General features: G+C 38.2%; 1 protein-coding gene across 1 annotated transcript; it reads left to right on the top strand.

Annotated features, from left to right (window-relative positions):
* Positions 1-440: 440 nt before the first annotated feature.
* On the top strand, positions 441-27,089 carry LOC112446736 (sulfotransferase 6B1-like). Its single transcript, XM_024992597.2, has 6 exons — positions 441-667; positions 2,360-2,544; positions 8,309-8,435; positions 18,552-18,646; positions 18,799-18,985; positions 26,350-27,089. Exons 1-6 carry the CDS (start codon positions 523-525, stop codon positions 26,466-26,468), a joined length of 858 nt encoding a protein of 285 aa, XP_024848365.2. The 5' UTR covers positions 441-522; the 3' UTR covers positions 26,469-27,089.
* The last annotated feature ends 284 nt before the right edge of the window (positions 27,090-27,373 follow it).

The raw sequence follows: 27,373 nt of genomic DNA on the forward strand, positions 1-27,373 counted from the left end.
GCAGATCAGGTGGTCTGGTATTCCCATCTCTTTCAGAATTTTCCACAGTTTATTGTGATCTACACAGTCAAAGGCTCTACTGTGTGCTAATATTAACCAGAAGAAGTTCAATTTTTCCAGACATTACCACAATGATATAATCCATTATAGCCACTAAAAGTCTCTCCTTACTTAGGCCCAAGGATTTGATGAACCTTAGTCCCTTAATGTAATGATTACACTCTGGTGGCTTGGTAGCTGTGTATGTAAACTGTCTGAGTCAAGTTGGAGGGAATATTTTGTAACACGTGTTATCAGTAACATTCAGATAATAGCATTTTCACAGTAGACTTTGGCTCAGTTATCATTTAAAAATTACTCTTGTCAAGAATTGCAAAAGGTATATATATGATCCTCTAATTAGGATGGCAGCTCAGTGATTACATTGCCAGCGAGCTGGGATTAAAATCAAGGACCACACTTGCTCCGTGCCTTGTGTAAAGCTAGTGTTTAGTAAATATTTTTCAATTGATTTGACGAAAGATGTCATCCAAGAGCCAGTCAAGTGTTCTTCATAAGTTCAAGGGAGTCATCTTTTCTACCATGTCTTCAGAAGAACTTCTAAATTCCCTGGATTCTTTTGAGGCAAGAGAGGATGATGTGTTCCTGGTTTCCTATCCAAAATCTGGTAAAGTTTATTTCAATGTATCTTTAAAATGTAGATATACAAGAATGATAATGCGTGTAATAAGTTTTTTTAAACATTTACTTTTCAGAATTTTTCCGCTGGAAATTAAAGTATCTTAAATGCTTATTTTCATGAAAAAATTTGATATTAGAAAGTCAAGAAAATGTGCTTTGAGAAAATTCGACTGGAGAAATTACAGCTTTACACTTTTGTTTTGACTTTATTATTCACAAAGACATACAGATATTAATATATAATAAGCATAATATCTGTAACATTATAAATTTCTCTTCGTACTTTAAGACAGGCATAGTGATAAATAGTTTTTGTTCAATTTGTACTTAGTGATTGACCTGTAAATAAATAATTGTTTTCTTATGGGCTGATAAGAACAAGTGGCTAATTTATACCATATACAAACAACTATATATAAGGCTTCCACTAGACATATTTTTTAAATATGTATTTGGCTGCACTGGATCTTAGTTGCTGCATGGGGGATATTTTTAGTTGCGGCATGAGGGATCTAGTTCCCAGATGCTAGATCGAGTTGTAGCATGAGGGAGCTAGATCTCCAGATGGAATTTGGGCCCCTTACATTGGGGGCCTGGAGTCTTAACCACTGGACCACGAGGGAAGTCCCTGGACTTATTGTTGCCTATAAATTTTCCATTAGCTGCCAGGAGGTCCCCTTCAGCAGCACAAAACTGTGTATTCTCTCTGCTTATCAGAATAAATCAGTATATTTAATTAAAATAATGCAAATATCATTACTATACAGTTACATTTATATGACGGTTATACATATTTAAGACTATTAACATCATAATCTAAAGTAGTCTTAAATGTAAAACATAATGTTAGAGCACTGTTTAAATATTTATTCAACTATAAGTTTGTTCATCTTGTATCTAACTGGAATTATGAGATAAATGGAAACTAAGCCTCAATTAAACCAATTTGGAACATTGCTTTCAAATTAGCAAAACATCCTCCCCACCCAAACTTTTACTTCTCTGCTCCAGTTCTCTATAGTCTACACCACTGGAGCATATCCTCATTTGCTTTCGGTAAGATAAAGTGGTATCTCTTCCAGACTTCATGGTAGTAAATTTGCATCTCCTTGATGTTTGGATATAGCATTTGTTCATTGTTCAAATGCTTTGTTTGCACAACTGCTCTGTATTTGCATGCAGACAAAAACAAGATTCCATGTCTGTATTCAGCAGGGAGCTGGGGAGATAGACATGAATACAACTTCATTTTGATGTGCTGCTTCCGAGAGACAGAGAGGGTGAGCAATTAGAAGAGGGAACTGGGGACTCAGAAGGCAGTTTTTAGAAGAGCAAGATGCATGAGCTTGCAGCACCAGCAGGAATCATGAATGAAAAGATCTGTGTGTTTGTGAATTGGAGAAGATGCTAGAAGTGAGTGGTAACGTGGAAGAGTATTTCAGGCCGAGGAAACAGCATATACAGTTTTCATCACTCTTCACGATCTTTAAAATGTGATTCTTCCTGTAAAGGGAACTAACATCTCGAATGCTCCAACAGGTTTATCTGTGTGTCGAGGTGATAACTATTTATAATAAAACTAATGTAGTCATTGCTTTTATAACCTCATGTTCATTTTCTGTATTCATTTTGAGTATCATTTGATTAAAAATGCATTTCATTTTATTTTCTTATGAAGGCACTCACTGGATTGCAAAAGTCATTGAGAACATTCCCAATGCTAGAATTACCCTAACACCTCCTATTGAATTGGGAGACATTTCTAAATTCGAAGAACTAAAAACGTACTGTGAGAGGAGAGTTATTCCAACACATTTGAGCTACAGCATGCTACCAATGAATGTTAAACAGAAACAATGCAAGGTAAGTTCAATGGTTAAGGACAGAGGCTCAGGGGTACACAAAACTGAACTTGGATTCTTGCTGTGTTACTTTCAAGCTGTGTGACCTTTGAAAACTGCTGATGTTCTCTGAGTTTGGGTGTCCTCACTTAATGCAAGGATAATAGTATGCATCTCACGTAGTGTGATGAACATTAAACAAGAAAATGAGTATATAGGTATTACCACAGTATCTGGCTCATAAAAATCTCAGTATGACATTAGTATGTCAACTGTAATTATGCTAGATGATGTCTTATTCTATTCTGAATCTAGTTTGAGTCATTTTCTTTAAATATTGATGTCCAGAGAGAGAAAAACTGCTTTAACAATATTATTTTAATTATTTTATTTCTCATTTTTGCAAAAGATTATATGGGAAAGAATAAAAAGTAAAATGTAATGTAAAACACTGAAGAATAGTTATTTCAAGCCATTTTTAAAGTCCTCACATTATGATTTTAAAAGTTACTTCTAATTTTAAAAGTTTTCTCTCTATTTTTATGTACTTCTTATTAAAATTTGTTTTCATGGAGAATGCAGGATAAGGAAAAAAGAGGATAAAATTGGTAAAGCAAAGGCAAGACACATGTGTCCAGTGTAAACAATATCCCAGTAATGATGCCTTTTAAACCATGTCAGTCATGTTCTTAAAAATAAATAAACCTGCCAAGTGTGCATACATCAAAGCAGGTCTTCCAAAGATTACAACGCTATGACTACAATGTCTCCATGTATACCATCTACTCTTCAGTTCAAGTAAAAGTAACACGAGGAGAGGTAAATGCCATGGAGTTTGTGCTTATCCCAAGCAAATCTATCAGAAAATGTGAAAGTATACTAAGCTGATTACAATTTGACTCAACTCAACATTTTCATTTCAAATAGACTACCTAAGAGAGAGAGATTTGGATAGAAAAGGAGTCTGGTACACTTAACAACCCTTCAGTTCAATTCAGTTCAATCGCTCAGTGGTGTCGGACTCTTTGCGACCCCATGAATCACAGCACACCAGGCCTCCCTGTCCATCACCAACTCCCGGAGTTCACTCAAACTCATGTCCATCGAGTCGGTGATGCCATCCAGCCATCTCATCCTCTGTCGTCCCCTTCTCCTCCTGCCCCCAATCCCTCCCAGCATCAGGGTCTTTTCCAATGAGTCAACTCTTCACATGAGGTGGCCAAAGTACTGGAGTTTCAGCTTCAGCATCAGTCCTTCCAATGAACACCCAGGACTGATCTCCTTTAGGATGGACTGGTTGGATCTCCTTGCAGTCCAAGGAACTCTCAAGAGTCTTCTCCAACATCCCAGTTCAAAAGCATCAATTCTTCGGCGCTCACCTTTCTTCACAGTCCAACTCTCACATCCATACATGACCACTGGAAAAACCATAGCCTTGACTAGATGGACCTTTGTTGGCAAAGTAATATCTCTGCTTTTCAATATGCTATCTAGGTTGGTCATAACTTTCTTTCCAAGAAATAAGAGCTTTTAATTTCATGGCTGCAGTCACCATCTGCAGTGATTTTAGAGCCCCAAAAAAAATAAAGTCTGACACTGTTTCCACTGTTTCCCCATCTATTTCCCATGAAGTGATGGGACCACATGCCATGATCTTCATTTTCTGAATGTTGAGCTTTAAGCCAACTTTTTCACTCTCCTCTTTCACTTTCATCAAGAGGCTCTTTAGTTCCTCTTCACTTTCTGCCATAAGGGTGGTGTTATCCGCATTTCTGAGGTTATTGATATTTCTCCCGGCAATCTTGATTCCAGCTTGTGCTTCTTTCAGCCCAGTGTTTCTCATGATGTACTCTGCATAGAAGTTAAATGAGCAGGGTGACAATATACAGCCTTGACGTACTCCTTTTTCTATTTGGAACCAGGCTGTTCTTCCATGTCAAGTTCTAACTGTTGCTTCCTGACCTGAATATAGATTTTTTAAGAGGCAGGTCAGGTGGTCTGGTATTCCCATCTCTTGAAGAATCTGCCACAGTTTATTATGATCCACACAGTCAAAGGCTTTGGCATAGTCCATAAAGCAGAAATAGATGTTTTTCTGGAACTCTCTTGCTTTTTCCATGATCCAGCAGATGTTGGCAATTTGATCTCTGGTTCCTCTGCCTTTTCTAAAACCAGCTTGAACATCTGGAAGTTCACGGTTCACATACTGCTGAAGCCTGGCTTGGAGAATTTTGAGCATTACTTTACTAGCATGTGAGATGAGTGCAATTGTGTGGTAGTTTGAGCATTCTTTGGCATTGCCTTTCTTTGGAATTGGAATGAAAGCTGGCCTTTGCCAGGCCTGTGGCCACTGCTGAATTTTCCAAATTTGCTGGTATATTGAGTGCAGCACTTTCACAGCATCATCTTTCAGGATTTGAAATAGTTCATCTGGAATTCCATCACCTCCACTAGCTTTGTTCATAGTGATGCTTCCTAAGGCCCATTTGACTTCACATTCCAGGATGTCTGGCTCTAGGTCAGTGATCACACCATCGTGATTATCTGAGTTGTGAAGATCTTTTTTTTGTGCAGTTCTTCTCTGTATTCTTGCCACCTTTTCTTAATATCTTATGCTTCTGTTAAGTCCATACCATTTCTGTCCTTTATCGAGCCCATCTTTGCATGAAATGTTCCCTTGGTATCTCTAATTTTCTTGAAGAGATCTCTAGTCTTTCCCATTCTGTTGTTTTCCTCTATTTCTTTGCATTGATCTCTGAGGAAGGCTTTCTTATCTCTCCTTGCTATTCTTTGGAACTCTGCATTCAAATGGATATATCTTTCCTTTTCTCCTTTGCTTTTTGCTTCTCTTCTTTTCACAGCTATTTGTAAGGCCTCCTCAGACAGCCATTTTGCTTTTTTGCATTTCTTTTCCATGCAATAGCATTGATAACAAATGTCACCAGAGATTAAGTTGTGCTTTATAAACGTTACAACAATGACAAGAGTAGCTATTTTTCCTTTGTAAGCAAAGAAGCCAAAACTCAGAAAAGGGGTGTGTGTGTGTGTGTGTGCATGCTCAGTCGCTTAAGACGTGTCTGACTGTTTGCACCCCATGGACAGTGGCCTGCCAAGCTCCTCTGTCCATGGGATTCTCCAGGCAAGAATATTGGAGTGGGTTGCCATGCCCTTCTCCAGGATTATAGCTGAGTGTATTTAAAACCACCACAGTAACACTACAGCCTGAAGGTATGATCCTTTCTTTGCCACCCTTTAATGGGGACTGAGACTGTCTGGTTGTCCCTGGAATACCAAGCAATGACCTGTCTTCTGTTGCTGTTGACTGAGCCCCAAGAGCTTGGAGGATGGGCAAGCCTTAACTACCCCTGTAGTGCTGGACAGATACTAAGTTCCTCCTCCCATTGTTCTCTATCAGCTCTCAACCCTACTTGGCCTCCTATATTTTCTTCCTAACATTTGACTCTCCTTTTGAATGTTTCCAAACTTTCTTACATGAAATTTGTATTTTCAGCCCATTTCACGCTGTGTATGTGCTCAGTTGTATCTGACTCTTTGCAACCCCATGGATTGTAGCCCACCAGGGCTCATCTGTCCATGGAATTCTCCAGGCAAAAATACCGGAGTGGGTTGCCATTTCCTTCTCCACAGATCTTGTCGGACCAAGGATTGAACCTGCATCTCTTGTGTCTCCTGCATTGGCAGGCAAGTTTTTTACCACTGTGTCACATGATATTTAGTTAATATTTAATTTTTTAAATAAATTTTTAATTTTTAAGGAAATTTAATTTTAAAAATATTCAGTTAATATTTAATTTTTTCTCCAGAGTACTATTCTACCTTCAGTTCATATTTCTTCACCTCCCCCTAATAATTTTTATAATTTCTTAGGAGACATTCATAATGTGTGTGTGTGTTTATTGAGTGTAATTGACATATAACAGTATGTTAGTTTCAAATGTATGACATAGTGATTTCGTATTTGTATACGCACCGCACTATCTATTTAACATTCTTCATTGTACATGAACACCTTCTTTTAACCTTTTTTGGTAAAATATGTGTTAATGGGTTGCACTGTCCCTCCCACTAGATCATACTGACTTGTAACTTTAAGGAAGAGTTCTTCAAAGTCCCTAAAAAATTATTCTGTTTATCAAAACATAAAGTCTCCAACTGGATGTCTAAGGCTTAAAATTCTGCCATTTATTCCTTCTTGCTAAAGTGGTGGATTTTTAAACTGTGGTGTCTGGGCCTTGAGGTTCTATGAATCTGCCCAGGAAGCCTGTGCAGTTAGAGGAAGCCCGAGTTGTTGTGTTCTTCCATGATTATCTCTTGGGACAAAGAGAAGATAACTGTGGGGGTAAAGGTGGCTCTTCATTCCTGCGTGTCGTGGTCTTTGTGTATCTTTCAAGTAAAGAGGAGCAGGTGCTGTTAATGAGGGTCACAATATCTGGACTATGAACACAGTAGGGAAAGATAGTTATGTATAAAAAATGACTCAGTAAACACTTCCTTATCTAAGTCAAATATGTCCTTCCTGATATTCAATTAAAAAGCAAGTTAGAATATCTGGTACTCATGCAATGGTGACCTTGACTGGGACAGTCCTGTTACCGCCAGGCTTCTCACATTGGCTTCCAGAGGTTTTTATATGCTCCTATCGTTCTCTGTATTTCACTATTGTAAACCTCATAACACTGCACTGTCAAAAGTGGATTTAATTATCTGTTTCCCTCACTTGACTGGGTCAGGAAGATCCCCTAGAGGAGGAAATGGCAACCCACTCCCAGTATTCTTGCTTGGAAAATTCTGTGGACAGAAGAGCCTGGCGGGCTACAGTCCATGGGGTCACAAAGAGTCAGACATGACCTAGTGTGTGCACCACACACACATACACACACACACATCACTTGACTGCAAGTTTTGAGAGGGTGGGAATCATTTCTGTCTTGCTCATTATTCTATTCCTTGGCTCTGGAACGTTTTTGCACACTAGTTGACATACAGTAGTGAAAGTTGCTCAGTCATGTCCAACTCTTTGTGACACTATGGACTATACAGTCTATGGAATTCTCCAGGCCAGAATACTGGAGTGGGTAGCCGTTCCCTTCTCCAGGGGATCTTCCCAACCCAGGAATCAAACCCAAGTCTCCCGCATTGTAGGCGGATCCTTCACCAGCTGAGCCCAGACATACAATAGGTATTAAATAAATATTTATTGAATCAAATTAAATTGCAGTTGCAGTATTTGTATAAATTGGCAAGGTATCTCAGACTCCTTACTCTTTAGCTGATTAAATTGTAGAAAAAGAAATTCCAGAACATTATTCTTTCTATAAATATGGATAATTTGTAAGAAATCTTCTTGTACGTAAATCATATTTTGTCATACATCGACATTACAATATTAATCTTGTCCTTCATCTGAGGAGGACTTTCTCAAGTCTACCCCTGAAAAGATAGGACCAAATTTTAGCACATAAATTCAAAAAGTCTGGTCAGTGGGCAAGCAGCATCAACATCTCCTGGGAGCTTGCTACAAATGCACAATGCAGGCCTCATCCTGGAACTTCTGAGTGAGAATCTGCATTTTAACAAGATCCCCTGATGATTTTTATGCACCTTCAGTTTTGAGACACTCAGGTATCTAAGTCTGTATTTAATAATCAGCTGAAGCTACCAAAAAGTTGTGACTTGCACAGGTAAGTGTGGCTGCTACTTTCTCTTAGGAAATGTTTTGTCTTGGGGCTACTTCCATACAAAAATAAGTTGATTTTTTTTAACAGATTATCTACATCATTAGGAATCCAAAAGATATAGCTGTTTCATTCTTCCACTACTACAAGGATAACCCTAATCTCCCTAGCATTGAAACCTGGCATGAATTTTTTGAGCTGTTCCTAAAAGGAGATGGTAAGTATAACAGTGATTTTTATTCATAATACACAGGGAATATCTTCACTCAAGATGAAAACATTTTCCAAAAGTTCAAGTGAACCCTAGCAGCCTACTTTCAGAAATATTTTTTAATAGATTATTCTTTTGCTTCTTCTATGCAAATTCTTTCTCACTTTGTTTCTTCATAGTTTTTCTTATCACCAAGGGGTGGAACATATTAGCGATAACTTATTAGCTGGTTTTCATGTCTTCAGAAACAGAAATTAATTCTGATCAAACATTATTTTCATATACCCTCAGTCTGTTCCCTGAAGTAATTATTCACTGATTGAAGTACAGTGATTTACAGCTGAAACCTAGACAGGTAACTTGAAACATGCCTTATATATACCTGCATGGAAAATAAATCATGTCACACAGTACCCACACATACTCCCAACCCCCCAGATATAACACATGTGAAAGAATTTGACGTCTTGACACTTGGAAGAAAGTAATTTATTCTGAAAACACCTCAGTGATACATTACTTGTTGAGCTGCACAGCACATACTGGGCCTGCCACCATGCCTGACCCTTGGATTTATTCTTTTTTCCCTGACTCAGTGGTGTCTGGAGCACTTAAAAAAAACACTCTTTTAAATTCCCAGGGCTTTGATTAAACAAAAATAATATAGTAAGAAGATGAAGAATCCAGAAGAGACACAATTTAGAAATGGTATATTCCCTGAGGATCTTATCTCTCACTTGGCTTAATTACTGATTTCACTATTTTACTTGCAAATTGTCAAGCTTTTGCTTGTTAATTTAAGAGAGGCCACAGCAACAGTAACCTTAACATGAGGACATAGAAAACTCACCAGCAACAAGGTTTAATATTTTGTTTTGTGATAATTGCTATGGAAGAACATCTATGCTCACACTGTTTCAACTCCTCTTTATATTTTGTTCCCTATCTATTGGCACAAATTTCAGAAATGACAGGTATAGTAAAGGTCACCTGGTTTAAACACCCACCTGATGTTTGAAGCACCTTTACAACACCCCCATTTACAACACCCCCCAAAACTGTAGAGGCTAAGTTTGAATTTCTTAACCTTGACAAGTTCATACCCCTTACTAGTACTCCAAAGCAACACCTTCAATATTGGTATTGCTAAGATGTTTTTAAAAATCTTCCCATGTGATACAGATTGTGCACATATCGTGTGACACAGACACTTGGTTAGGTACTCTGCAAACACAATCTCATTTCGTCCTCACTAGAAAACATGAAAAGTGAGTGTTACCCTCACTTTACAGGTAAGGAGAATGAAGACTTTGGTAGGCCAAATACCTTTCCCATACATCCATAAATAATAAGGAGGAGAGCTGATACTTAAGTCAAGCGTCAAATCCAGAACTCTTTGCTCTGACCACTGTGTCGTAACTCATCTGGAAAAAAAGAAAGAAAAAAACAAAAACTATCCCTCTGATCATTAATTCATCTTCCACCTGATAGCCCTCTAAATATTTGAAGATGGTTAGCATGCCTCATTCTGCCTCAATTCCATTTTTGGAATAAGCAGAGTTTAAATACGCAAATTATTTTTGAAAAACAGATCTTGAGTCTGCATTTCTTTAAGAAAAGAAAGCTATGTTCATCTCCAACTTTATAGACTGCGGTTCACCACGTCTGTCACCATTACATGAGTGCTCATTTGGCGACATCACTATCATTCTGCAGTGGTTATATGTATGTGACTGTGATTCAGGGATGTTCTTCAGTCACTTTTTGAGGAGAGGGTTATTTCTCTTGCAAATGACATGATGTAGTAGAAAAAACAAGCTATGGAGACAGTAGAACTGGGATCAATCCTGACTATATTTTATTCCATATGTAACTTTGCACAACTAGCTTAGCTGTTCTGAGGTTCAGACTCCTAACATAGAATAGGATTTTTAAAATTATCTACTTTGTAGAATTATTTAGAAGCTAAAGTTTGTTGTAGACATCTATTCACTTATTCTATTAGACGTAGACATTTAAACACACGAAGATTCACATAGTTTCACATTAGGGTGGAAATGTTACAAGTAGATATTTACCTAGAAAGATTAATTTATAGCTGAGGCATCAAAATACCCTGGACCCAACTCCAAACCATAAATATAAATACACATGATATGAGCAGATAGGATAGTGGAGATATACATAACTACACATTTGTCTAATCATTAAATTTTCTCTTTCAGTTTATAAATACACTTTAGGTTTTCAAATTACATAATAACTATACATTGTGTTCTGGCAATATCCCGACAGATTAATATCTCAATGCAATATTAGTACTTTACTTTTTTCCCCTACAGTTTCCCCTTCTCCAGTTTTATATTAGAACTTTATATTTCCTATGCTACTTCATCTAGGCAAGTTTCATTTTCCACAGTTATCTGTCATCAGAGTGCTTTCTAGAAACTAGTAACCAGGAGCCTCATTATAACAAGATATAAGAGTGGGGTACAAGGTTTGCAGGAAATGTGGGAGGTTTGAAATAGCTGAGGTGAAGAATAAGAGAATGTGTTAATGCAGAACAAATAGTTTTGCTGGGCAAACTTGGGGCCTTTAAGGCTGGAAAAATGAATTTGCACTGGTATAAACAGAGTTGTGTAAATTTTCCAGCAGAACTCAACAGCAAAGAGACAAGAAAAGAAGAGGAATTGCTTCATTTAAACACTGGGTGTTTTTTGATGATTGAAATAAACAGTAAGGGGGCAAAAAAGTTGGAGGTATTGGCAAATCGATTGCTGAGGGGATAAATAAAAGCAAGAAAATGAAGGGGGAAAAAAAAGGTCAGAGTATGGGATTGTAAAAGCTACCCATTAAGGTTTTGCTCTAAAATCAGAATCTTCAGTAACTGTAGGAGAGAGACTGGAAGGTTGATTTCTGACTGAGACAAGGATGGAAAGAGTAGTATATTAAAAACCATGAGTTCCAAAGGATCTTGGATTCTTTAGGAGAGAGAAGTTCTAGAAGTTGGTAGGAAGCAGTGAGGTTTTTGGCTCATTCTCCAGACCCGAAGACACTTGGATTGGTTGAGAAAGAGCAACTTCTATTCGGGAGCATTTTAGAAGAGTAATTTTGGGTAGCAGAAGGGCCATCCTGGCATATATTAAGGCCAGGAAAAGAGAGAATAATTCTATATTACTTGAAGAATGTGCAGAAAAACATTTCCCATTAAGGAAGATTTCAAATGTGTTTTGGAAACTGTATTTTCTTTAAAGCCAGAGGTCTACTAATGACCTAGACAATGAAGATTCTGATTAAAATATAAACTAAAACTGTAATTTCCTATACTAGTAACAATGCCACAGGCAGCCAATTTCTTTAGATTCTTTTGGCTGGCTTACATCCTTTTGGAACAAGGTAGAGAATGAATTAATTAGTCAATAGTAGAATAGCTGGCTCTCAAATTATGATCAGGCCATTATGCAAAGTTGATTCTTAAATCTATTTGGGGCATGTTGGAATATGCTTCCTACAGAAAAACCATAATGGACAAGGTCAATTACACCTAATCACTGGGTTATGATGCTGGGTCTGTGTCCCTTCTCAGCTTCTTGGTAATAGAAGTATAGGCTCTCCTGACGGTATTGGGAGCTTTCATAGCCTCAACAACTCTGTTGTTGTTTAGTCACTAAGTTGTGTCTGACTTTTTGTGACCCCCTGGACTGAAGCCTGCCAGGCTCCTCTGTCCATGGCGTTCCCCAGGCAAGAATACTGGAGTGGGTTGCCATTTCCTTCTCCATGGGATCTTACTGACCCAGGGATTGAATCCATGTCTCCTGCATTGGCAGGCAGATTGTTTACCTCTGAACCACCTGGGAAGCCCTAGCAACTCTAGGAGGTGACATTAATCACCAGGGCTGCTCTGTAGCTGCTGGAGAGAGGGGTGAGGCAGATTGAATCTGTAAGCATAATTTAAGATTCCAGGGACTTCCTAAGTTTGAGAGAAAAATCGATCTTCCTCCTACATGTGTTTTGTGCCTAGGAAAAGGTTGGCCATTCTTAGAAGATAAACTATTATCACTGATATGGTAATTTGGGTAATTCTAAGATAAAGTATTATGTAAGATAAAGTATTATGTAAGTCACTGAAATAGCAATGAGATTGCTAATAACTGAAGATTTTATCAGGGAAGCTCTTCTTAGCACCATTATTATTACACAGTCTTCAGGGTCCATGGAGTAGAAAATTGGGCTGATACTCTAATGATACCACTGTAGTCTTGGAAATTCTTGTTTTAAAAATAGATTATAGTGTATTTTTTTTCCCTTTGCTTCCTCATGAGCTGAAGCTATGAAAAATTGCAGTTAGCTTAGAGTTTGTTGTACTTCAATTTAATCAGAGATTTAATGTTCTAAATGTATATCACAATGTCTGGCAGACACTAGTAGCTTAATAAATGTTGATTAAATGAATTGCTGCTAAGTCACTTCAGTCGTGTCTGACTCTGTGTGACCCCGTAGATGGCAGCCACCAGGCTCCCCCATCCCTGGGATTCTCCAGGCAAGAACACTGGAGTGGGTTGCCATTTCCTTCTCCAATGCATGAAAGTGAAAAGTGAAAGTGAAGTCACTCAGTCATGTCTGACTCTTAGTGACCCCATGGACTGCAGCCTACCAGGCTCCTCCATCCATGGGATTTTCCAGGCAAGAGTACTGGAGTGGGGTGCCATTGCCTTCTCTGATTAAATGAATTAGCAGTCAGCAAATCTTCAGGAAATTGTTAGTAATATAGCTCTTTTAGGATTGAGGCATTGTGCGTGCTTAGTCATTCAGTCATGTCTGACTCTCTGTGACCCCATGGACTATATAGCCCACTAGGATCCTCTGTCCATGGGATTTTTCAGGGAAGAATACTGAAACGGATTGCCATTTCCTCCTCCAGGGAATCTTCCCAACCCAGGGATCAAACCCACATCTCCTGTGTATCCTGCATTGCAGGTAGATTCTTTACCTACTGAGCCACTGGGGAAGCCAAGACTGAGCTAGTATTAAATCTTTGGATGATAAGGAGATGTTGACAAAATTAATCAATACTCTACCTATGAAAAAATGGAAAATTTTACTTAAGTCAACCCAAGGATTAAAACCGAGGAGACAGACTTTCAGAAAGCTCTGAGGACTTCCTCGTTCCACTTGCTCGAGGTCAAAGCACAGTTATATACTGAGACAAGGGATCATATGTCAAATGATGTGTAATAGAAAGTTTACATGGTCCAGATGTACATGTACAAAGTGAGTCTTGAATCATTATGATTTCGTACAAGATTAAGAAGGAACATTGTCTCCTAAGGATGTCTGGTTAATACAGAGGCACAATATCCTCTAAATGGGAGAGAGAAAGCCCAAACAGGCAAACTTTGATGTTTAAAGTTTTCTTGTCTTACCATAAAACATGAGCTTTATTTCACCAATGTCCTGCTTTTGATCATTATTTTTTTATGGCTATTCTCTGAACATGTATCTTTTTCTTTTCTTTGAACTTTTAAACTTTGTATTGCTAAATTTTGTAATATAGCCAATCAATGTTATGATAGTTTGAAGTGAACCGTGAGAGGATTCAGCCATACATATACATGTATCCATTCTCCCCCAAATCCCCTCATATCCGGGCTGCCACATAACATAGACCAGAGTTCCATGTATTATATGGTAGGTCCTTGCTGGTTATCCATTTTAAACATAGCAGTGTATACAGGACCATCTCAAGTTCCCTAACTATCCCTTCCCCTTGACAACCATAAGTTCATTCTCTGAGTCTGTGAGTCTTGACCATTAATTTTTTGATAGAAAGCATTAGGTGATCAAATATTTGGTCCCTTGATGCCAGGGTAGTTGCTCACCTAGCCTGAGTCCACTGTGTCCCTTGATATCAAATCTTAATAGCCTGATTCTGTTTTTCCTTTTAGGAGGTTGTACTTGTAAGATAAATGGCAAAGGGTAATAGTCAATTCCCAGTTGTCCATAGTACTGAATGCCAATTTTTGCCTTGCGTGTGCATCCATGTGTATGTTCATTACTTTTTAAAGAGCTGTAGATATGAAAAACAATTACAAGTTGTTTAGATATTATTAACTTCATATGAGTTGATGATAACTTTATAAGTTACACAAACAGTAGTCAAAATTGCCAATAGGAGTAACAATGTCATTAGTAAAGACTGAAGCCAAAACCCTCCTAGACCATACCATTTTCCTAGTATTTTCCTTGGATCAGGAAAAGGATCTTTTATACGGGAAAATTGATTCTTCAGGTGTCATAAGACAAGTTACATTAGAAGACTCATCAGGTTATAAAAACCCAATATTCAGTATTATAGCACATTTCTCTCTGAGAAGGAGTTAGAATATCCAGGACCATTCAATCCTGTAGGGCCACTTTTCTCATCATGGAAACTTCCAAACTGAGCAAGCTAATGGCTTGATTACTATCATTCAGAGCTTGCTGAGTAAATTTCATTAAAGCCTCTATGTGATTAATGATATCTTCCCTTCCAAGTGAAAGAAAGAGTATCACAGCCAAATGGTCATACCATTGGAAAGCTGATCAATGCTTTAATGCCAGCATGCTTGCAGGTGTCAGAAATAGGATCTGCAGTTCTTTCAGGAGAGGAGGGCTGATTGGGTCCCTTCCATTATGACTATCAATGTTCCTTTACCTGACTTTTCCAGTATGCATAATGTCCCAGTTACAGGTCATGGGGCATCTGTTCTTCATCCTAAAATGGATTACTGTGATAGTAAGTTTCAGAAACAATCTTTATGGTAATATAGCAAGAAGGAGCCATCTGAGAAGTAAATCTTAGGTAGTAAATACAAAAAACCTAATGACAACAACAGTAGAAATTAATGGCCCATTAAACATGATATTTTTTCTCTCTACTAAAGTAATTACCCTCATTTCTACCAAACATAGCCAAATTAAGACTAAATTATTTGCAAAATAAGTCTATTTTAATAAACTTGGCCTGATTATTTACATAAGTGTAATTGATCATACAAGTCCTTTTAAGGTGACTCTGCTAGAACTCTTTATAAAGAATCTCAAATTGAAGCTATTTTGGAATTGTGAATCCTTTGGGGACTTCTGCATACCAATTAAAATAGGTGCGATATTTTAGGATGGGAGCTCTCTGTGCTAAGCTGCTTCAGTCATATCTGACTTTTTGCAAGCCCATGTACTGCCAGGCTCCTCTGTCCAGGGGATTATCCTAGACTATGGGATTATCCAGGCAAGAATACAGGAGTGGATTGTCATGCTGTCCTCTAGGGGATCTTCCAAACTTTAAAGTAAGTCTTTACAATTCAAAGGACACGATAGGAGCTCTCTAAGTCTTTAAAATTCAGAGGATCCAAGAAATTAGCCCTAACTCTACATTTCCCCCTGCTAACTTAATTTTTAGAAAAGAGAAAGTAAACCTTGCAGGCAGGGATCCAGAAGACTGACTGACATGGTAAAAACTGATGTTCTACAGGCTTTTCCTAGTCGTGCCCACAAAACTCAGTTTTGGAATGACAAAAAGAGCCCCATCTTGATCATTTCAGGGCAGGTTTTCTTTTAATTCACAATTAAATGAACACTTGCAAGCATACATATATTCAGCTGGTATCCCCACAGGTGGGTGTCCTTTTGGGACCTATTTGGCCTTGGAGGCACAATTTCCTGCTATCAGCTTGACACCCTAATTTATTTATGATATATGATCTGATCAATTTTCTGAGGACAGTGTGATGGATTGGATGCATGCTGCTTCTGAGTCTAGCTCTCCAAAGTGGGTCAATTCAACTTTCATATGTGTCTCAGTTTTCTCCTCAATAGTCTAAAATCACCATCTACAAGATGACCCATCTTTTTGTCATGTGTCCCTGGAAGAGTAATATTTACTTAATGGTTGTAGTGGGGTTCCCTTGCTCTTTGGAGCTGAATAATTCTGTCTCTCATTTTACTAGCAAATGGTTTGCTTAAAACATACATCACCACCTTGTTTGTTTTTATTTTTTTCAATTTAAGTCAAATGTAACAAAAACCCAGCCACCTACATTTTCCTTTGAGCTCCCTGCTCAAAGCCCTCTGTGGTCCCTTCCCCCAAAATGCACTGGTATGCCTTAAGATTCCAAGTCTCAGTGAAGTAAAAAACAACTCCAATAACATTTTTAGCATTATCACTTAAAAGCAATGAGATCTGGATAGCAGGAGAATGCACCAGAACATCTGAGCTGTACCAAGAAGCCAGAGGGGCTCAGTGTGTCCACACTGGTACCAAGTACAGGTTCAGGTAGATTCCAGGTACTTTCTGGTGTCCTGCCAGTTACACCATGCATATTGATGAAATGTTGACCAACAGTCAATCTAAGAAGTGGAAATTTTCATTCAAGCCAGCCTGAAGATTATCACTCATGAGATAGTTATTTCAGAAAGCTCTGATGACTGTTTTGCCCCTTAGAGGTCAAAGCACAGTTTTGAAACCAAGGATTATGTGTCAAATTAGGTATTATTGACAGTTGACATGATCCAGATCTACAGGTACAAAGTGAGTGGTGGGTTATGAGCCATCATAACCCCTTACAAGATTAAGGGGGAAAATTGTTTCCTAAGGATTTGTGACCCTTTATATGTTTAAGAAGGAATGTTACCACCTTAAGGAGGCCAGCTGAATGGAGATGCACAATATATTCTAAAGGGAAGGGAGGAGAGCCGAATGGACAGAGAAAGCAGTGTATGTTAAAATTTTTGTCTTGTCATAAAAACTGAATTTTATCTCATCAGAGGCATGGAAATATGTATATGTAGTATTTTGTCTACTTATTTGTTTTAAAATATTCATTTGGTGGCGCTAGTAGTAAAGAATCTTCTTGCCAATGCAGGAGACGCAAGAGATGTGGGTTCTATCCCTGGGTCAGGAAGATCCCCTAGAGTAAGAAACAGCAATCCACTCCAGTATTCTTGCCTGAAATAGTCCATGGACAGCAGGAGCCTGGCGGGCTACAGTCCATGGGGTTACAAAGATTCGAACATGACTGAGCACATAGTCACTTATTTTTAATATTTATTAATTTATTTGGCTGCATCAGGTTTAGCTGAGGCACATGGAATCTTTGTTGTGTCATCATGCAGGATCTTACATTGCCCCACCCAAACTCTCTACTTGTGGAGTGTGGGTTCAGTAGGAGTGGTGTGCAGGCTTCGTTGCTCTGAGGCATGTGGAATCTTCGTTCCCCAACCAGTGATCAAACGCCTGCCCCCTGCATTGCAAGGCATATTCCTAACTACTGAACCACCAGGGAAGTCCCATATGTAGTATTTTAAATGACTATATTTTATGCTTTAGATTGTCAAGCTAGTCAACTTTTCTGTGGTGAGAAGTTGCTCACTGTTTGTTTTCAGTCATCATCACTTAGAGGTAATTTTGCGTGATAATATTTTACTTTCAAGCCTTAGAGATTTTTAAGGCTGTCAATTTAACAAAACAATAAAGAGAGCATATCAATTACAGACAAATCCCTAAGACTGTATTTTTCAGCCTTGAACTGTGAATAGAATTTTCGGAGGAAGTTTGTAAAGTTTTTGCATTAAGAATTTATCGTTATGAAACACATGTCACTTTACAGGAAGAAAATGATAAATTCTCATTTTTTCCCCTATTTCTCCCAAGATCCAAAGTATCAGAACACAATTCTTGGGAAAAAATGTATCTTTCTAGTTCTGCTGTCACTTCTGATGATACCTGTGGCAGATTCATTTTGATATTTGGCAAAACTAATACAATTATGTAAAGTTTAAAAATAAAATAAAATTAAAAAAAAGAAAAAAAATATTTACTAGAAATAAGAAAAAAAACCACAGCCTAATTAAAAGAGGTGACCACCCAGCTTCATTTCACAGTAGTGTATTTATTAATAGTTAAAATGGTGAAACTGAGCTCTCTGAAGGAAACTCTTTCACTCCAGAGTCTAGTATGTGTGTACCTTATATTGACTACTTCACCGAGGTGGGAAGAACCCAGGGATGCAAAGTTATAATGTGTAATGAAAGCTTTTTATTAAATGTGTTATTTAATATTAACACAACAACTTACTTTTCTTCTAGTTGTATATGGATCCTGGTTTGATCATGTTTTAAGCTGGGAAGAACACAAAAATGTTAAGAACATTTTAATTATATCCTATGAAGAGATGAAGAAAGTAAGCCTTTTCTGCCATTTCAACAATGAAAATTTAAGTAAAATTAAAACAGGAAATCAATCAATGAACCCCATTTTCAGATTTCAAAGAATGAATTTGATATTTTGATGAGTTATGCTTTGTGTATATTTATTTATTTGCTGTTTGCTCAGGATCCTTCTAAAAACATAAAGAAAATAGCTACTTTCCTCGGTTTAAACATGACCGACAGTGAGATTAATCAGATTGTTTGGAAAACATCATTCACTGAAATGAAAAATAACACAGCCAAAGAAAACTGTGATCCAAATCACACCATCTGCGCCCTCACTTCTAACAGGAACCTGGTATTTAGGAAAGGTAAGTCAGAGATGAGATGCTTTGCCTGGATTTATATTTGGAAGTAGTTACATTTTAATGTCTCGTTTCACCTTTGTTCACCCCATACCTTGCACAGCAGATTGTGCCTTGTTATCCCTCAGTAAAGGTTTATCAAGTAAAATTCTTGAGTTACATTCTTTCCAGATGTTGAGATTCCCAGGCCCAGTTAGGAACCAACTGAGAGATAGATGCAGGTGTCAAACAGATGGAAGTGATAAAGTAACTTGAAGAATGTGCTTCAGGTCTGCCTAGTGTGACTGCTCATAATGGATCCTGAATTTTACAAACATGCTCACTTAGTCATAGCCACTCCAATGTAGTCCTGACCCCTGCTGGCACAGGACACTCAGAGTGTGGTACAGAGCAGTACCTGACACGTGATTTCTCTAGGAGAGAAAAAAGAGCTGATGGATGTGACCAGGGCATTTTTCCAACCTCACCAATCAATCAACTTGCCCTGCAGAAGTAAGGAAGAGGTGGAGAGAAAAACTGGGATCATTATCTGGGGATATTCCTCTGCCTGGAAGCACAGAGGGCACATGTGCTCAGTCGTGTCTGATTCTTGTTGACCCCATGGACTGGAGCCCACTACGCTCCTTTTCCATGGAATTTTGCATCAAGAATTCTGGAGTGGGTTGCCATTTTCTGCTCCAGGGGATCTTCTTGACCCAGGGGTCGAACCCTCATCTCTTATGTATCCTGCATTGGTAGGTAGATTCTTTACCACTGAGCCACCTGGGAAGCCAGAAACACAGAGAGAAGGAAATAAACCTCCACGAATTCCTAACATTTTACTTAGAAACGGTTTGGGTACACCTGGATATAGAATTATTTTGAAATCCTTGTGTATTTTAATCCAGATCTGGGAGGAAAATGTTTTAACATTTTTCATATTTTTCATAACTTACAAAAACAAAATTCTTTGCATATATGTACTCAGATTTCTTACTAAAACACACACATTTATTTGTTCTTTGCCTCAACTGCGTATGTTGCTTAGTCACTAAAGTCGTATCTGACTCTTTGCAACCCCATGAACTGTAGCCCACCAGGCTCCTCTGTCCATGGGATTTCCCTGGCACGACTACTGAGTGGGTTGCCATTTCCTTCTCCAGGGGATTATCCTGACCCAGAGATTGAAACTGGGTCTCCTGAACTGCAGGCAAATTTTTTTACCACCAAGCCTATCAGTTCAGTTCAGTTTAGTTCAGTTCAATCCCTCAGCCGTGTCCGACTCTTTGTGACCCCATGAACTGCAGCACGCCAGGGCTCCCTGTCCATCACCAACTCCCGGAGTTCACTCAAACTCTTGTCCATCGAGTCGGTGATGCCATCCAACCATCTCATCCTCTGTCGTCCCCTTCTCCTCCTACCCTCAATCCCTCGACCATCAGAGTCTTTTCCAATGAGTCAACTCTTCGCATGAGGTGGCCAAACTATTGGAGTTTCAGCTTTAGCATCAGTCCTTCCAATGAACACCCAGGACTGATCTCCTTTAGAATGGACAGGTTGGATCTCCTTGCAGTCCAAGGGACTCTCAAGAGTCTTCTCCAACACCACAGTTCAAAAGCATCAATTCTTCGGTGCTCAGCCTTCTTCACAGTCCAACTCTCACATCCATACATGACCACTGGAAAAACCATATCCTTGACTAGACAGACCTTTGTTGGCAAAGTAATGTCTCTGCTTTTTAATAGGCTGTCTAGGTTGGTCATAACTTTCCTTCCAAGGAGTAAGCGTCTTTTAATTTCATGGTTGCAATCACCATCTGGAGTGATTTGGGAGCCAAAAAAATAAAGTCTGACACTGTTTCCACTGTTTCCCCATCCATTTCCCATGAAGTGATGGGACCACGTGCCATGATCTTAGTTTTCTGAATGTTGAGCTTTAAGCCAACTTTCTCACTCTCCTCTTTAACTGTCATCAAGAGGCTTTTTAGTTCCTCCTCACTTTCTGCCATAAGGGTGGTGTCATCTGCATATCGGAGGTTATTGATATTTCTCCCGGAAATCTTGATTCCAGCTTGTGCTTCTTCCAGCCCAGCATTTCTCATGATGTACTCTGCATATAAGTTAAATAAGCAGGGTGACAATATATAGCCTTGGTGTGTGTACTCCTTTTCCTATTTGGAACCAGTCTGTTGTTCCATGTCCAGTTCTAACTGTTGCTTCCTGACCTGCATACGGATTCCTCAAGAGGCAGGTCAGGTGGTCTGGTATTCCCATCTCTTTCAGAATTTTCCACAGTTCATTGTGATCCACACAGTCAAAGGCTTTGGCATAGTCATTAAAACAGAAATAGATGTTCTTCTGGAACTCTCTTGCTTTTTCCATGATCCAGTGGACGTTGGCAATTTGATCTCTGGTTCCTCTGCCTTTTCTAAAACCAGCTTGAACATCTGGAAGTTCACAGTTCACGTATTGCTGAAGCCTGGCTTGGAGAATTTTGAGCATTACTTTATTAGTGTGTGAGATGAATACAATTGTGTGGTACTTTGAGCATTCTTTGGCATTGCCTTTCTTTGGGATTGGAATGAAAACTGACATTTTCCAGTCCTGTGGACACTGCTGAGTTTTCCAAATTTGCTGGCATATGGAGTGCAGCACTTTCACAGCATCATCTTTTAGGATTTGAAATAGTTCAACTGGAATTCTATCACCTCCACTAGCTTTGTTCGTAGTGATGCTTTCTAAGGCCCACTTGACTTCACATTCCAGGATGTTGGCCAACTCATGTGTTGATAGACCAGATATTGTTTTAACTTTACAGGTTACTTTTGTCCTCTTGGGTCATTCATTTAAAAATTTCCTTAGAGTTTCAAGAATGAGGGCTAGGAGAAAGGAATATTTATTTACCAATATTTGCTAATAAACTATTTTTGAATGTTTACCAAATATTTATTAATAAACTATTTTCTAAAATTTTTACCTAATATTTATTAATAAACTATCAGGTTTATTAATTGAATAGGTTTCAAAAATTGAATAAAATACAGACCTGTCATTCAGTAGATCATAATCTAGATAGTAATATAAGGTAATGACAACTATACTAGTAAAATATGAGCAAATGTGAATCTATATGGATAAAGGAGAGCGTGTTTGCCTAGCAAAATAGGTGAAGAGATCAGATCTGAAACTGATAGCATATGCAAGATTTTACTAGGAAAATGCCAGGAGGAAATACATTCCATCAAGAGCCAACAGCAAGAAGAAAACCTCAGAACCACGATGGAATTGGATGGTATCTCCTAGAAGGATCAGGTCGTGCCATGTGCTAAAGTGGTGGTGGTTGTTCAGTTGCTCAGTGGTGTCTCACTCTTTGTGATCCCGTGTACCCAGACTCCCTTGTCCATCTGCTCCCAGAGTTTGCTCAACTTATGTCCATTGAGTCAGTGATGCCATCCAACCATCTCTTCCTCTGTCATCCCCTCTCCTCCTGCCTCAATCTTTCCCAGCAACAGGGTCTTTTCCAATGAGTTGGCTCTTTGCATCAGGTGGCAAAAGTATTGGAGCTTCAGCTTCAGCATCAGTCCTTCCAATGAAAGTTCAGGGTAGATTTCCTTTAAGATTGACTGGTTTGACCTCCTTGCTGTCCAAAGGACTCTAAAGTGATAGATGATACATAAAGCAGAATGAGAGAGAGAAATATTATGGCCAGAGAGTAAAATCTCTGATGGACACCGTGAGGTCTGTTTGCTGTTTTAAGAATGGACCTGACATAGTCAGACCTGTTTGCTAGAAAATTAATAGAACCAGAGTTGAAATTGATTAGAATAGAGTGAAAGCAGAAGCAGAAAGTGCAATTAAGAGGTTGTTGTAATAGTGCAGGTAAGAAACATCGAGGGTCACAATTTGGATAGTGGCAGTGAGCCACTGATGGGTGCTGCTCAGCTGAGAAGTCAGTTTAGGAGCCATCACCAGACTGTGGAATTAGGTAAAATTGTTCATGGTGAGTGGGAGGAACTAGTGAAGAAAGGGTAGATGTGGGAAATCCTAAGAACCCTGACATCAACAGCCCAAGACAAGCCAAGAAAAGAGATCTGCCAGAATTAGTAGGAAGAAAAACCAGGGTCAAACATGACAGTTTGTTTAGCATTTGTGAATTCTGAGAATGCAGTTTCTATAGCAGTGGAGATGAAAACGACATTGAGGTGGAGGTTAAAGAGATAAGAGATTAAACAAGAGGAGCAGAAGCGAAAGACCACTCTTAAGAAGCGGAAGAATGGAGGACAGTATTGGAAAGATATCAAAGCAGGGTGGGGAGAAGGGTTAGAAGGAGAGGAAGAGATGATAAAGGGAAGACAGACATAGAAAGGGATGCATGAAGAAAAGAGTAGAGAGAAACAGGAAGGCACTCGGAGGGTCCATGGTAGAGAATGCTGAAAAATGAGGAAGTTCTGATCCTTAGTCCAGTACTTCTGTTGACGTCTTTTATCTTTGCCCTTTGAGATCTGATTAGCAATACTCAGTATAAATATTGCTAATCATAAGACATGGTTTATCCTGCAACCTTGAGAAATTTTACTCCAATGAGTTAATCTCTGACTTGCCAACTAGTGACCCTAGCAAATATCAGCAGGTGAAACCATATCAACATACCTCTAACTAGCAACAGTAATTCTAACACCTTTAAATTCTCCCTAAAAGTCGTTTCCTTATTTATATATATATATATAAAATAGGTAACAGTGGACACAGCCTCTCTGAGACTAGTCCTCCTCAGAGCCAATTAGTAAATTAGGATTATATGAGGAATTATACACAAGGATGGGTCAATAGAGACCACTCACTTCATTTCTTGAATGGCTGGATGGAGCGGGAGTGAGTAGGGAATCCATCCTTTAAAAATAATCATTTCAACCAAATGACTGAAGTTATTGATTCAGACTCCATGGTGAACAGAGCCATTCCTTACTTTTCAGAGGGGAATTTGTGTCTGCAGTTGTCTTTGAAGTCAGAAATGGAGCTGATATTCTAGAAAATTACTATGGTGGCCACAGCGATAAGGTGATAAGGAAGGGTACAGCATAGTTCATATAAGTGTCAGAAGTCCAAAGGCCCATACAAACTAAAACTTAGGGGGAATATCACAGGAGGATAGAAATATACATGGACAGGATGCATGTTGCAATATTGCTTATAACAATGAAAACCTTGGATGCACTTAAATGGCACTTAATATATAATTTAAATCTATTAAGTTACATTCATGTTTATGATGGAGTCACCAAAACTAGAAATGCTAGATGAAGAATAGCCACTGTTTACTGAGCACTTATTCTATTCCAGGAACGTTATTTGATTTATCTAAAACTTGGCAACAGATTTTAGGATGCTGTTCATGTGATTTTATTGAGACACCAGGCATCTGAATAACTTATCCAATATCACACCACTAGTAGTTGGCAGAGTCAAGATTGGAACCCATATGGTATTATTCTACTCAGGATAACTTTCATTGTAGGTGTACAAATAGTAATACTGGAAGATGGTCAAAGTAGAATGAGGAAAGTAGGTTATAATTGTATGATTTTAAATGCAGTTTATACGCTTATGTATGTTTGCAAAGAAAAGCATCTAGAAGAATGCATGCTAACCAATTTATCAGCCATGTGAGTTGGGTGTATTTTCTTGATTTTTATCTTCTTTTGCTTATAGGTATGTATTTTCTGAAACCTATATATTATTCTTTAAATATTTTTTATTTAAAAAAGTAGAAGAAAGAGTAAAAGAATAAATCAGAAACCAAGCACACAGAAGTCAGGTCAAATGTAAAAAGAAAGACAATAATGGTTCAGGTGAATTAATATAAGAAGCCAGAAAGGAGAGCCAAGAAGGATGAAAGAATATTACGTAAATTGATAGCATTAACACTGCTCTCCTAAGGGCCAGGCACCTTGATCTCATGAAGTTGACTTTGTGCCCCAACTGATGATGTATTTCAGAAGCAATACCATTTCCTGACTCTGGGATCTCCTATCTCTGATATGACTCTCTTTCCTTTTTCTTCTCCTTCAAACAGAAGAGTTCCACTTTACTTTTTTTTTTTTTGCATTATTTTATTTTTCTTTTCCTTTTTTTTAAATTTTATTTTATTTTTAAACTTTACAATATTGTATTGGTTTTGCCAAATAAACTCAATCTTCTGAACCAGGAATCAAAACACCCAAAATTTCTTAGGTTGTTACCTGTTTCTTTGATGTAGGTGACATTGTCTGACATTCAGTCAAGCCATGGGTTTTGAACACCCACCATGTGGTCAGCACCTGACTCAGTACTAACAATGCATTACTGTCCCTAACTTGACAGAGTGTATAAACTAGTTGGAGAGAAAAGATTATAGAGAATAATATAAGACAGTCAATGTACATGCATGCTAAGTCGCTTCAGTTGTGTTTGACTCTGTGCGGCCTTATGGACTGTAGCCTGCCAGGCTCCTCCATCCATGGGATTCTCCAGGCAAGAATACTGGAGTAGGTTGCCATGCCTTCCTCCAGGGGATCTTCCCAACCCAGGGATCAAACCCATGTCTCTTATCTCACCTGCATTGGCAGGCAGGTTCTTTACCAATAGCACCACCTGGGAAGCCCAAGACAGTCTGTAATGAAGGGATACAATGATGTATTTTGAGCTCCAGTGCACCTAGACTAGACCCCAGGGATGAAGCCTGGGGCCAAAGTGACAAAGGACCGTGATTCACCAGGTCAAGGATTGAGGTTTGGTATAGTGTGTGTGATGGAGGTGAGAAGGGCAGTCTTATGGGGTTGATGCAGTGGCCAAGGCTTTAAGGGTGACTCCAACAATCAGGAGAGGCCGAAAGACCATGTGACCTGTATGTCTTATTTCGATTTCAGGACACCTTATATTGAAAGTAAGGGTGTCATACAAGTAACTTGGTATTTGTGTTTTTAACTCTCTGTAACCAATTTTGTAAAAGAAAATTTCCTAAAATGAGACCAGTGAACCACCCCTATAGTATGTTATCAGCCCTGTTAGGACTGCAGAGGAGGTAGAAAAATAAATGAAGCAACATTGTGTCCACTTTGCTTTCTGGTTGTATTAAATTTAGGTGAAATCCTTCTTTGCCTGCTATAGTAAAACCTAGGGTATTTATATATTTTTATTTTCCTTTCCAAGAAATAACTTTTCAAGCTATACAAATTAATATGCAATTACTGAAGAAATTAGAAACAACAGATAAGCAAGTGAACAATAGTTCCCCACCATCTTAGCAGCAAGAGATAAAATTATTCACATTTTCTTATAAATCTGACAGCTTCCTTTTGTACATACTATACATTTAAATTGGTTCTTGTCTGATTTCTTTCTGATTTTTTTCAGGGGCAGTGGGTGATTGGATAAACTACTTCACTTCAAAGCAGAAGCGAGTATTTGATGAACTATTCACAGAGAAAATGAAGCATAGTGAACTAGCAAAACACTTTGGAGATTACTCTTAATATAAATGGGAAATGAAACCAATTTCCATTTTATGCAAGGCAGTGCTTGGGGAATACATAAATATTTTTCACCAGTGTGGAAAGCAGATATTTCTTGCAGTGAAAAACAGACACCTTATGAAAAAGTGTCATGTGTGAGAGACAATTATTAGCCTATTTGGGGATAGATAATTACTAATAAAAGGAAGTATACAATTTTTGCATGGCTGAATTATATGTCTGCTTTCAGGATATTCATAAGACAAGGAAATTACTTTTATTTATAGATAGAATATTACTGTGGGTGTTCTATAAGCTGCATTAATGTACAGCAAAAGAGGTGTGGGGTTAACCAAAATAACAAATGTCTGAGAGGAAATTATTTTCTGCCTATTTAGACCATCGTGACCTCTAGACAAACATTTTTTATTTCAACATTCCCCAGTGTCTATGTAAAAATATTCTCCAGTGTCATACAATGACAGACATCATTTTATTAAGGACAGAACTCTTAATAGATTATATTAAATGATAGTCTGGTATATTAGTGAGGATGAAGAATGAAAAAATATTCTTTAGCTTTAAATTCACACTGGCTTGACATTCCAGTATTTTCTTTATCTTTAATAAAGTCAAATTACAAAATGTCTTACTTTTCAGTTTTGAATAGTATGTTTCCTTGAATTATTTATGATTTTTTACAGTATTTTGAATATGTAGGCTTTCTCCCAGAAGCATTTCTAGCATTAGCACAATCTCCATAATTTTCTTCTGTAATGAATATTATTCTGTAGCTTTAGCCTAGAGGACATTGTAATGAAATTTCAGTGAACTTATTTTAGAATTATTACCTAAATGACAAAAGACAAGTTTTGAATATCTATGGTACATCGTTTACACCTTGGCCGTATTATCTAATTCAAGGC

This window comes from Bos taurus, chromosome 5 (assembly GCF_002263795.3).
Source record: "Bos taurus isolate L1 Dominette 01449 registration number 42190680 breed Hereford chromosome 5, ARS-UCD2.0, whole genome shotgun sequence".
NCBI lineage: Eukaryota > Metazoa > Chordata > Mammalia > Artiodactyla > Bovidae > Bos > Bos taurus.